Source organism: Tachypleus tridentatus, chromosome 11 (genome assembly GCF_004210375.1).
Source record: "Tachypleus tridentatus isolate NWPU-2018 chromosome 11, ASM421037v1, whole genome shotgun sequence".
Classification (NCBI taxonomy): domain Eukaryota; kingdom Metazoa; phylum Arthropoda; class Merostomata; order Xiphosura; family Limulidae; genus Tachypleus; species Tachypleus tridentatus.
The window spans coordinates 82,544,540-82,558,802 of record NC_134835.1 but is presented as its reverse complement, the minus strand read 5'-3'; the positions used below and the strand labels follow the sequence as shown (position 1 = coordinate 82,558,802).

The following is a 14,263-nucleotide window of genomic DNA, read 5'->3' as shown; positions in this document are numbered from 1 at the left end:
CAATCCTTCATTTAGTAATTTCATTATTCACCAGAATCTAAATTAATTGTTTACCTTAGAGCTATATGAATTTAATGACAGGTGGTTGAGTGCATTATACTGAAATAATTTTGAAGTCTCACCGAGTTGTTACAGTCAATAATGCCATCTCCATCATTATACTGTCATGTCCAAAGCATAGCACTTCTCATTGCATGCTTACCATAATTCATCTATTGTATGAAACAATGGTTCCTCAGAGCCTTTGTAAAGGTATGTATATATAAATGTGTAATTGCTACATTTAATGATTTGATTGGTATGTTTTTATATTGACTAGTATAAAAATCCTTTCATTCTCCAGCTTCTTGAGGTTATGCAATGGTTGATTGGAAGGTATGATATGAAGCCTTATCTTGGTGAACCACTACCCTACTGGCTTCATTTCCTACATAAAACTAGTATTCCTGTGTGGTACAAAAGGTCATTTCTATCAACTCTCCTGATTTCTAACTTGTCCCTGGTACAGTATCTAATGATGAATATGAATGCTTTTGAAAATGTTTCATAACATTCTACATAGTTTTTCAGTCACTAACTGGTAAATAATGACACGATACTTGTTACAATTAAGAATATGTCCCATGTACTGCTTCTGAAAATTTATTTTACAAATTGACTCGTATAAAATGTCATTAAATTCGTTACAGTTATCAACATACTCATATCCCTTGGTGAGTGTCACCAAGAAATGCCTTTTTTCTAGCCATGTACCATTTACAATTTTTCTATAGTTGGTTTTTCCTTTCCTGGATATACCTTGAAACAACCTTTGTACATGTCAATTGTGGTTCTTTTCAGATGGAGACCCTTGTTGGTTATGTTTCAGATTGTTACCTGTGTCATGTGGAAACTTTTGCCACTGATCTACATGTTTGTGGATTCTTGTTCATTACAAGATGCCACAGTTTGTATGACCTTTTGCAGGTCTTTTTATGAATTGCCCTAGTGACCTTTGGCCCAGCATGACCAGATGGTTAGGGCACTTGACTTGTAATCTGAGAGTTGTGGGTTTAAATCCTTGTCACACCAAATGTACTCACTCATTCAGCCATGTGTTATAATGTGAGATGGTGGTGGGTGGTAATGACTAGCTACCTTCCTTCTTATCCTATACTACTAAATTAGGGATGGCTAGCACAGATAGCCCTTGTGTAGGTTTGTATGAAATTCAGAGCAAACAAACCAACCTAATGCCCTGTAAGTTATTCATATTCCTTTGATTTCCAATGCTATAAGTACAAAGTATATCCTTACCTTGAAATTTTAGATCAGTGACCTGAACAGATATTAACAATCTTTGTAAGAATATTTTGCATCAGAAAGGACTATTACATATCATTCACAAAAGTGATCAGTTTTCAGTACCATCACACTCCCTATGAAATTACAATCAATGTCAAAATATAGTTTTGATACATTGTTCCAACATACTCTATGTCATCTGCAAATATTCAAAACATTTTACCCAACATACTGTAACTTACAACATACGTTTTAATTTACCCAACATACTGTAATTTAATACATTCTCTACTTGATTTCACTAACCTAACTGACCTATTTAATACATTTATATTAAATTTCTTTTTGGAAATGAAGTAACATTCGTAATTAAAATCCGAATGAAAACCAGAACATTATTTATTTTTGTTACAATTTTTCAGTTACTGTTAAATACATTCCAATATGTGATGGGAAAGTAACTTTCTACCTGATTATTTTCATAACATTGGTGAAAAGTTTGACAGAAACTAAATGCATTCATTTAAAACTACTTTCACATTAAGAGTTCATGTTACATAATTTATGTATATACTATATCTGTCATACTCACCATGTTGTTTAAGTTGATAAGAGTTGTGACCTCTTATTCTATATTATGTAAGCCATACGAGAGCATGTTATAAGAAAAAAATAAACTTCTAAATACATTGAGCTATTCCCACACTTTCTCAATTTTAAAGTACCAGCAGCAAATAACATATTTCAACTTATAAAGAAATATCAGGCAAACTACATAAGATTCACCATTATATATTTTGTAAAAACAGGTTTATAACCACACTTCAATCATTCTGACAGTTTTATAAGAAGAATTACAAAATTTTTTGATGTTAGTCTAATATTTAACCTTATCTCTGAACTCGTATAGTATAAATCGTGATTAATTTTCTATATCATTTTTTTTTCATATGAATACATACAATATTGCATCTTTACACATTACTGTTTAACCCTTCATTTAACTATACCTGTTTTTATTGTGTAACTACATTAATAAGTTTGGTTAAATGAATTTCAATAAAGTATGTGTAAATCTAGAAAATATAGTAGTAGTCCCTGTTATCTGTCCATGTAACTACTTTGGAGGGTCTGAATGGATCTTCACCAGATTTGTTATGAAGGTACAAGGGATCCATGGTTAAAAACATGCATATTTTCAGTTTTGTATTTTGCAGTTTTATGGGCATTTTTACCGTTACTTTGCTGGATCTTCACCAAATTTGGCAGGAAAGTGTACTGAATGCATGCAGAGATGCATGCAAATTTGCAGTTTCACATTTTTGTTTTGCATATTTAATAGGCATTTTTCTTATAATTACATACAATTAAAGCAACTTTTAATGTCTCAAGATAACTTTTCATTAATCCTAAGTGTTAACATTTTCTAAATTGAAAATGTATTTCTAACCATATTTACTTCCTCTCACACTTATATCTATTACTCAGCTACCAGAGTCCATTCCTTTGTCCATCTAAACATTGGTCTGACTTTTTCTCACTTCTTCCAGTCTTTTAAACCAAAACTTTTAAACTGCCCTTGGTGATATTTGTCTCATGACACTCTCCATCTATGTCAATGTGCCTTCCATTCTCAGATTAGTATTTCCCAGAGAAGAGGCAAGTTATGTTTCTCCTATTCCATCTCTGGTATCTAGCATCACACAACATTGTCAAAGTGAGTCATTTTTGGTCAAGACCATTCGTATTCTGGAAAGAATTTTCATTAGATATTTTCCAGCACCTTCATTTATATTGTTTGCTTCTCAGTCTTATGTAGGGCAGTGGCAGGCTGACAGGTTTGCAATGCTGAAGTCTGAGGTTTGAATCCCTACCAGAGACATAGCAGTTGGTTGAATGTTGTTTTGTTGTAAAACAAAACTTACTTGACAACAAGTTGTCCCAAATAAAAGTAATCAGAATATATTGTACAAGACATCAAAAAGGAAGGCATTTTGGGGTCACCTGCTTCTGAGTTGTTTTCTTCAGTTGGTATATCGAGCATGATGTTTTGGGTTTTTCCCCAGTGGATTTTGAGTTTACATGTACTTGAAAACTATGAGGTCTGATTCCAAATATTGGTTCTCCTTCTATCCACAGACATTGTGGTTCATGAAGGGAGGTTTACCACTCAGTTACATGATGGGACAGCTAGACTTTAACCACCATGGTTGTCAGAACTATGTAATTTTGACTCAGATACTACATCTGCTCCTCAAAATTATGGGTTTTAAGGGTGAGTTGGTAGTGCACCTGAAAAGATCAATGTCCCTTGGTGAGACAGAGGTACGTCTACAGACTTATCACTCTAGCATGCGGTGTGTTGTTTTCCTAACACTAAACCTTGTTGGAAGATTCTCAGGATCTCCAATTTATTACTGATGAGTTGGAACCATTATTTACATACTTGTTTCAATTGTTGGCTTGTAGATTCATTCGCTCAGCCCTGTTTGAGGTTCCTGGCCCTCCATATCAGCCCCTCAGTACATTAGTACCCAGAATAGATTCTATCCATATTCATGGGTTCCACCCAAACTGTAGAGTTTCTGTGTTCCACAGATTCTCAGATTTTAGAATTTAGATCTATAGTTATCAGAGATTGATTGACCTAAGGGTAAGGAGAGAGTGTCGTGCTAGTACTTCTGGTGTTTTATCCATGTCAGTTATTAGGTCTAAGAGATAGTAGGTGGCTGTCTAGTCGTTGATTCTTCAAAGTTCACAAGTGGTTCATTCTAAATCTTAATTGGCTTTTTCTACTAAGATTGTGGATGTTGAAGCTCAAGTTAGTTGGCTCCCATCAACATATTGCCATTGTGAAGATATCCTGCCATGAGCACTCCAGCTAGTTCCCAATAAGTCAAGATAAGTCACTGAATAAGTATACAAATGTCACAAAATAATAATAATAAATTACCTTATTGCTTCAGACTCTATACATTAAGTATAGTACAAAACCAATCATAATATGGATATAACAGAAGAAAGAAATGTTGAGACAACAGGAGTAATATATACATTTTCTTGCAATGCATGTTTGTGTTTTTAAATAGATTTTGTTGTATAATAGGTATTACTTGTGTCACTGTCTTGTTTTTATGTTTGTAATTAAATTGCCTTGTGACTGTCAGTTATTATCATTCTAAGTTCATTAAATACAGTAAACAAGTGACCTTTTTGGATTCTAAAAATCACTCTGAATGACCACTTTACTACTGCACTTGTTTCGGTCTCTTTTTTTATGTTTGTTATGATTATAAATAATATAAAATCTAAATATCTAATATAAAAATTACTCTAGGTTTCTCCAGCTAAAAGGAAATTCATTTCATGCATTACAGACCACTTGAAAAAATAAGTCAAAGTAATATACATGATAACGCTTCTCAAATAGTCAAATTTATCTGTTATATCATGTTAAAAAACTATTTTGCCTCATTGTGCTCACACAGCTTTCTTAACCTCTACCTCATTGAATTTAAAACTTAAGTTTACAGAAAAGAAAAATCCAGTAAAAGAAAGAAGGAGCATATTACAAGGTATCAAATCATCTCACCTGCAATTGTTTTCATACTAAGAAAAGGTACAAAACACAAATAACCACTGAATGGAAAATGTTAATAACGAATTAAAACAAACTCAAAAGACAAGATCATTTTAGAGAGAATTTAATTATTGACTAAAATGTTACACTTGAAATGTTTCTAAAAAAATAGAGTGTTTTAGTTTGTTTTTTTGCCATGGTTAAAATAAAATTTAGAAATTTCTGAAACTGTTTTAAAGACAGATTTATACTGTAGATTTAAATGGTAATTTTTGTGAAACTTTTTATAAGCACTTTATATTTTAATATCTTTTTGTATAAAATGATCACAATAACTCAAAAAGTGAAAAGTCTAACTTGTAATCAGTAACCAAAGAAATTCATAATACATACAACAAGACATTAGAACAAGTATCTTTATTTTAAGGCTAGTTTCTAAAATCTCCTTTTCTTAATATTATAAGCTATATGATATCCTATGTATTTAATATTTCTATGAGTATTTGTGTATAAAGTGATTTTAAAAAGAATTAAATATAGATAATTTTTACAATTATATATATATATTATACAGGATATATTATTCAATATATTCTGTGAGTAACTTTAATAAGTAAATACCTGATTCTAAAGTTTCAAGTGTCTTGGACAATGGCAAACTTCTATGAATAGTAGAAGTACCATACCCACTAATGACAGTCACTACAAAAGTATAATTGTGATGAGGGCGTAAGTGAGTATACAATATTTTCTCAACTTGTGTTATGTTTTGTTGCAAGATTCCTTTGTGATCAAGGTATTGTACTTCATACACATCCTTATCACCAAATGGTTCATCCCATGTTAAACTAATTTCTGTTTCAGTGATCATAGTAGCATTGATTTTCTTAATACTCTCTGGATCTACAAAGAAAATAATAAAAAGCAAGATAAAATTTTAAAAAATTTGCTCAGTCTCCTTTTTTCTTATATCAGATGCTTTAAAAAAATATTATTTTGGTCTTGTCATAAATAGGATAACTTGTATTTTATAATGCCTAGGTTATGAGAGTATCAATTATTATTGAAAAAGCCATTTATTTCAAATGAGTTAACTGGTTTTTAAAGTTAGGACACTATTATGTAATAATTTTTGCAAAATATATTAAATGCAATTTTACCTCAGATCGTTATTTAATAAATAGATTATAATAATAATAAACTCTTTAAAAAAACTAAATAAATAAAAAAATGAAACATACATAATCGAGCTTGTCTGTATATGGGCATACTAAAAACTCCACCACTCACAGTCCAGATAGTAATATTATAAAGATGGCCAGGCAAGAGGTTGTCGAAAATCACCAATCGATTTGTATCATTATGAAATTTCTCCTGGGCTGGCACTGTCAAATCGCTAAGTTGGAAACGATACCGATCAAATACAACGTTTCTTGTAGGTGTTGGGGTATACTTAATCCCTAGGGTTTGGGTTTCACGTTCATCAATAACTATGTTTATTACAGAGTCTATGACAGGCACTGCACAAACAAAACATTGAAAAATCAACATCTGTGTCTATGTGAATTCATGCAGGTGATAATCAAACATCCTGTTGTATACTTGAGAAATATTAAAAAATATTCTTATTAAACATATTTTAATCTTCATAAAACATCTAATTACATCAATATATATTACTCATTTTATTAGAAAAGGTAAACTGATGACATTCTACAGTGAAATATAAATTATAGTAAAAAGAATAACTTCACATTAGATTACAGCTAGCTTAAAATAATACATTCCTTAGCCTTACATTCAGCAAAAAATTAAAATGTTAGTTCATTTTACAAATTTTAAGTTCACAAGATCAACATTAATGATCATAATAAAAAATAATAATATTATAAAAGTGTTTATTTGGTATACTAATAGCCTGTTATAAGTGAATCCTGAGATATTAAAATAAGCAATAATTGTCAAAACTAACTTGTATTAAACAATAAAGCAAAAATATATAATACTCTTTTAAACAGTTCACTGAATATTTAATAGACAAAATAAAAAGACAAATAAACTGCATCATCTTTTGTGTGAGGCTGCAGATGGCATTACTCTGATTTGTAACAATATCAGGTAAGCTCATTCTATAAATCCTCAACTATTTGGTGAAACAACTAGAATAGTTATGCACATATCCTAGTGAATGACTAATAATTAAAGGTGCAAATATGTGAATACTGATGGAGCTTAATGTAATACAAACGATTTTTCACACCATTCATATAAATAATATTTACATCAGTGATCAGAGGAAACTGGTACAGAAATTACAGTAAAAGGAAACTGTAATAAAAGTTTACAAAAAAAAAAGGCTAGATTTACTTGTACGTGTTTGGATGCCAATTCCTTTACTTCTTAAGCTGTTACTGACAGCAAAGAAATTAAAGGAATATACTTCTCCTGGTTTCAATTTTCCAACAATTACACTCACTATTTTTCCTTGTCTTGTGCCATTAACAGGAACCTGTACAAAGAAAATTATTGTCAGGTTACACAAAAACGTCTATTCTATTTAACATTAATGAGAAGTTAAAACAGTATTAAAATGCATTAAAGAACGAAAAAATTGAAAATTTAATATTACATGAATATTCTTCTCATGATTTTCATTCATCATTATTACATTAAAGTAACTATGTATACAGATTTATGTTTTTGCACTTTATTCACATATCAAAACACTAAACACAAATTTATAAATATCTTGTTCTGGCCCATGATGCAATAGGTAAAAACAAACTGTTAACTATAGTTTGTGATACTTGAAGTTCCTTCAGTTCAGCTGTCTAGAATAAAATTTGGTTGACATAAAAAAATAAACCAATACATCTTCCTAAAACAAAGTATAGTAATAAACATACCTTATACAGAATGTAACTTATTTATGGCCTTATATTTACATTGTAAACAAAGAAGACATATCACAATTGTATGTTTTAAGCTCTTTAGCTTAAATTTTGTTTGCCTAGGCTCACAATGGGAAGATCTCTGTAACTATTATATAACTGCATCATATAGTATCAAACTCATACAGTGTTAACTAATCATTTGACAACTTACACAGTTTATGAGTAAAATATATTCAAGTCTATTGTTTTGTTATTAGGCATAACATTTGGGTATAAGTTAAAACTACCAACTGTGAATAGATTATATTAGAACTGTAGTTATTATACTTTAATACTCAGTGTTTGAAAATGAAATTCTTGACATAAAGAAATATTTTTACATAATTCAACACAAAACACCTTCAGCTAAAAGTAAGATATTACAACTTTAAAACTTGTTAAAATATGACAAAGTATATAAGTTAAGATTATCTTACTTGTTGTGAATATTGAGCTAATGGTTTTAGAACAGTATTATAAACTATAATGTAGTAATCTATTTTTCCCTGTGGAGCAATCCACTGAAAAGTCACATTGTAAGAGTCCAGGATTGGACGAACGTGTCTGATTGAATTAGGATCTGGAAAACAGAGAACACAAATATCTAGATAATGCTTAATATTATAACCATAAAATCAATTTTTTAAAAATTTTAACATGTTCTAAATAATACAAATATTTAAACAAATTGAAATAACCAGGAAACAGACTTCTCAGTAAACTTAAGTACTGATCCCTGTGGTGGGGCACAGTGGAGATAGCCCATACATATTCAGGTGTGTGTGTGTGTGTGTGTGTGTATATATATATGTGGCATATAACACTTAACTATATTGAAATTATTGTCCCTCAAGGAATTAATGTAACAAAACTAAATGTATTTCCATTTGTAATACTCACCTATTCACCTATAACCTACAGTAACAAATTTAAGTTTAGTGATGGCCCAGTAGAGTCCTCACATGCAAGATACACAACACAGAATTTTTTTTTAAATAAAGAGCATGTATTGATGAATGTTTGTAGACACTTATGAGATTATTGACATTATAAAATGAAACCTCAGGAGCAATAAGATATCACTCTGTAACTTAATTTTGCTATGTAACACTGTTTAACATCTGTATACTATGTAAATTGCATTGCAAATGCCATATGTTATGGGAGAATATTATTAAACTATTGCAAATTCAAAACAAAAGTTCAAATTGCAATATTTTGTACATTTCTTCTATAGCTCTGTACTTTCCAAATAGGAGTACTGCTTAAGGGAATTTAAAACATCTAATTGACAACTTAAATATATAGTTCTGTATTAGAAATACACCAAAATCATCAAGAATGTGACACAACAACATCATAATAGACACTTTTGACAGTAATTTTCTCTTTCGTATTTGTGAATAGCACTCAGTTTTCTTTGTATGTATAGTTTTTGGGTTATCTCAAAACAATAAGCCTATATTTATACAGACATTTGAAGAAACTGAGACATTAATTTGTTCCTACATATTATTGAGCAGACAAGAAGTTTAACATAATGTAGTTTATGTTTAATTTTAATCACTAAAGTTATAAACTTTCACAAGAAAGAAAACTGAAGCACAGTTTATTTTACCTATTTTTATTCAATTTCACTTCAGGCAATAAGTGTGCTTATGTACTTATCTCTTATAAACTTAGTATTAAAATTCCTTTTATTTTAATAAACAGAAAAAGTAATATGAAAATTCATATAAAAATCAGATATAAGATTTTTCTCTGTATTTGTTATAAAATCAAATTAAATCGTTATAGTAAATAACAAATCAATAAATCATTGTTGTAGTGAAACTGTGCACTCATTTTTTTGTTTGTTAATACATGATGTGGTTACAACAACAAAGTTAAACTAAAAAAACAGAAAAAAATACTTACACATTGATTTTTCTATTTCCTTAATTATTTTGCTTTCTACATCATTGCTGACAGAAGTAAGCCTAACAATATACTGTTCACCAGGGACTAAATTACGTATTTCAGAAGAAGTAGTGTTAACAATTCCTGAAATTAGAAAACGTTAAATATTTAATTGAAACACAATAGATAACATCACAAATAATAACCAAAATCATAAATATCCAGCTTATTCCATCACTTGTTTACTTTGAAATAAAATATATGCATAAACTCTTCATCCATAAAATTAAAACAGTAAAATCAGACCTTTGCTTGCAAAATATCTTTCCATGTGATAATAAATATAGACTCACAAAAGCACATAAAAGTGATCACACACTCTTTACTTAGCTATATAATTTTTTCTTTTTTACTTTTTCATACTTGACTTTTTCCAGTTATCACTAGCTCTCTTATTGAAGCCTTTGCCTTATGTTTGGAGATTTATTTTAAATCATCTAATTCAACTACGTACAGATAAGTTATAACAAATGTACAATTCTAGTTTTTATTGGTAAAAATTAATCAGAAGGAGATTGTAATTTTACATGTTTACCACTGTTACAAACAATACAGTAAAGAACAAAAAATATTTATTAAGAAAGCTGTAACCAACATTATTAAAAACTTCTGTTTAAACCTAATATTAACCTGAAATAACAAATTCTAATTTTTCTATACTATGAACAAGAAAACTAAAACAATAATCATTAAAAGCTAAGACATACACACTACTAAATACATGGCAATTATAAGTATACAAAGTATAGCCTGAGATTTATAGCAGACTTTGAATTTATAACATAAAACAAAAAATAATGTTTGGAAATCAAATCAAAAAGAATGATAAAAAATAAATAAGGATTTCAAAGAAAAATAAAATAATAGATAAAGTAAGAACACCATAAAGCTGAAAAAAACACATTAAACAACAGTTACACATTACAAATTGTAAAAATACTTCAGCTGTTATAAATGCAACTAGACAAAAAACAAATTTACAGTCAAGTTACAAAACAGGTCTATGTACTATTTTTGTAAATTTATTTAGATGGTCCTTTAGAGGAAAGAAGTATAATTAGAATCATTATTTATTCACATTGTTATATATATTCATCTCTTTAGTAAGTGTTTTATTAGCACACATGTTTCTATATGATATATACAAAAAGATCTGTTTTACTATTAACAACTTATATTTCAATAACATACACATGAAAGATATGCTTTATAGTTTGTACTCAATTCCCATAACTTTTTTTTAATCACACAAGAAATTTATTCTTGTTGTTCAATGAAAAGATTAAATATTTTGCACAAAGCAAATTACAAAAAGCAACTTAGCCTGAGCTTTTTAATAAAACACATAACATTAACTATTGAAATTTAGATTATTGCAATGGAAATTACTGCCAAGTTCACCTCTAAATAACTAGCATACAGTATATTTTGAATGACATAATTGTTTATGTAATTTTTTTAAAATTTATATGCTGCTTACATATAGCATGTTGCTATAGCATTATTGTAAAAGAAATATAAGAAAGTTGTATGCATGCACCAGTCCTTTTACTTAGCTACAGGTTTGATGGCAACAATGGTTGTTGCATAGAAGCTTGTATCTGCTTGACCCTTTGCCTATGTCTATTCTCTGTAAAAGGACAAGTTCACTTTAATGAGTGACACAAATACTGGAGTCAGTTAGTATGAGGTGGGAAGCTCTTTTCTTTGTGTGTGTTATTTGGAACAGTCATTGGCAGAGGCAACATAAGAACTATGGGATACTACACTAGGGCTATGGTCTGACTTAAAAGTGAATTATGACACAGTATTCTATGTTTTGTCTTTGTCCTGTATAGATATATTTAGGAAGCCAAAAAGAGAGAAAAAAAGGTCAGATCATAATCTAATTCACAGTATACCAGAAGCTAAAGTCCATAAAAGAAATACTGTAGCAGAATGTTCTATAGACAGGAATATGAGAAAAGCTAAAATGGATGTATTCCAAAGTTTAGAGCAACTAGGGTGCAATAGATTATACTTGGCTAGTCAACTCCAGTCCAAAACCAAGTAGTATCAGGAACAGAATTTCTGACACATGGTAGGAGGAGGGTCTACACTGTCTTCATCTCAAGTTAAGTGCACTGGAAGGATGTACTGTGCAAATTGATCTCTGACATGGGTACATGCATCCAAATCCATAACCGACCAACCATCCAGGAACCCAAAATCTGAGTAATGGGGAAGAAAGAGATATGCTAGCACGGCAAGTCACATCAAACTCAATCAGGCTGGCACTCTGATGCACAAAATCAGCTTTAGGCAGTGAAAAACACCTTGAGGTGAACCAATAGAGAAAGAACTGTTGCCTCAATCAACATTATCCTCAAGATCGAACTGCATAGAAACTGGATGCAAAGACAACTTCTGGGGTCCACTAGACGGAGATGGAGATCTTAAGACAAACCGAGAGGAAGAGATAGCACAATCAACATTATGAGGATTTACGTTAATTGGTCCAGCTCTAAATCAAAACAACTCACTGGAAACTGACACCAGGTGATGGTAGGATGTGGAATCCCAATCAAAGGGATCAATTGCAATATAATAGATCCTCTCCAAAGTAACAACATTATCCTCTGGATTGGACCACAGAAAGGTTGGAGGACAATAGCAACACCCGAGTCCAGCATGGAAGTGAAATGCATCAATAAAATATAAGAAACCTCACCCTCAAAATAAAACTGCACAAATGCTTTGCATGACATCAGCCTGTGAGATCCACCACACTGAGGTGAAGCTCATGACTGGAGGACTGCACTATCTATACAAGCAACCCTACTACCTACTGAATGGAATTTAACACATTCAGGAGGACTCCTTCATAGTTCCAAACCCCAACAACTCAAATTGTAAAGTAGCAAGTACTCCCTTCTCCACTAGAAGAACAAGGAGAAAAAACATGGTGAAGAGTCCAGAGGATCATCAGCACTGGAGACAATGCAATGGGTGACCACAAAAACCCAGTATAGAAAAGCAAAGCCCGTGATTTATTCAATCAAATGGACAGGAGGGATAAGCAGCTGTCCCCTTCTTTTTTTACCCGTGTATGTTCATGGGTTAGTATGATCTAGAATGGACATATTAATAATGCAAATATATCATGAGCAAAAAAAAACCACTAATGATCTTATGGAACACATCTCTGCATGTTTGCATGCAGAGAGCAGCATTGAATGCCAGAAGCTGTACTAGTGAGAAAAAGTAATATACTGTATCAGAATTCTGTTTTGCCACATCTCATATCATTTTAAACAACTTCTAACTTTTTAATGATAATTAAAAACCACAGTTTTAGAATATTTTTTTAAATGAAAGAACAAAAGCATAATTTTGTAAATCTATATATTCTTTTATCCTGTTATTTGAGTAACATATCTACTTGTCATTATTGTTTACTTCTATACACAATCTGAAATTATTTTGTAATTGTCTAAAAGTGAGATGCAGAATGACATCAAATTTTAAAAATAAGGAAGCACTTTGAAAAAGGCTATTCTAGGTTATAGCTAACTTCAGAATGTTAATCAGAAGTGTTAAAGTTGCTAAAACATTTCATCCAAATATGACATGGTAAGTTATATGATAGGATTAAATACCTTTCTGAACAGGGTAATTTTTTTATCAGTATATAAGCTGAAACACAAGTACAATATCTTATGAAAAAACTAAACATTAATTCTAATAGACAAATAAAATGAATTTATAGCTTTATTTCTCAATTTGTTTTATAAAATAGTTATCTTAAAACCCACAACACATTATTCTATGTACCTTGTGACCATCAACAAAATTTCATATAAACTGTATTTAAAAGCAACAAAACTTAAAATATATAGCTCTGGATACATTCATTAAAGTAATCACTTTAGAAATGTGTTGCTGATTTTGAACTAATGTATATAAAAACAGATTTCAGTAATGTTGTTAGCAAAGCTCACAAATTAAAGGTAATAGTCATAACAAAACTGATGATAGCTTCAATATGGAAAATATTAATTTACCATTTTCTTAAAATTTCAAACTACTTTTGCTGAATTTGGTATATTTCTTTACTTATTTGCTTAAATGTTCTATAATTCTGGAACATATTGAAATATCTAATAATAATAACAAAAGTATAAACTTTAGCCGCTGAATTAAATGTAAATAAAGTGCAACAAACCCATGTCTCTCCAAAATTTAGAACTGGTGGGTCTGTATCGAACTCTGTAGTATTCAACTAACGAATCTGATGGTTTTTCCCATGTTAAAAGTATCGTAGAATTAGTAACTTTAACAGTTTGAAGTCTTTCTGGTGGTTTGGGATCTAAACAAAACATCAAATAGTGATTTGTTAGGAATCAAAACTACAAAAAAATCTGAAAAACACTGCTACACTTTAATGATAATTATAAAAATCTCAAATAGTTTACTGTATCAAAATAATAAAATAATTTTCAGAATTAAATTTTAAGTAATCATTGAG

General features: G+C 30.3%; 1 protein-coding gene across 6 annotated transcripts in view; it reads right to left on the bottom strand.

Moving 5' to 3' along the window:
• The window catches only part of LOC143232609 (tyrosine-protein phosphatase 10D-like), a 119,884-nt gene that overhangs the window by 31,286 nt on the left and 74,335 nt on the right, over positions 1-14,263 (bottom strand). For all 6 annotated transcript variants that reach the window (XR_013017627.1, XM_076468231.1, XM_076468235.1 and 3 more), the window contains 6 exons: positions 13,961-14,104; positions 9,715-9,840; positions 8,235-8,377; positions 7,232-7,373; positions 6,106-6,384; positions 5,486-5,767 (listed from right to left, as the gene is read on the bottom strand). Coding sequence is in view for 5 of the 6 variants with exons in the window: in XM_076468231.1 (XP_076324346.1) it covers positions 5,486-5,767; positions 6,106-6,384; positions 7,232-7,373; positions 8,235-8,377; positions 9,715-9,840; positions 13,961-14,104 (1,116 nt within the window). In the remaining variant the exon portion in view is untranslated. The remainder of the gene's footprint in view (positions 1-5,485; positions 5,768-6,105; positions 6,385-7,231; positions 7,374-8,234; positions 8,378-9,714; positions 9,841-13,960; positions 14,105-14,263) is intronic.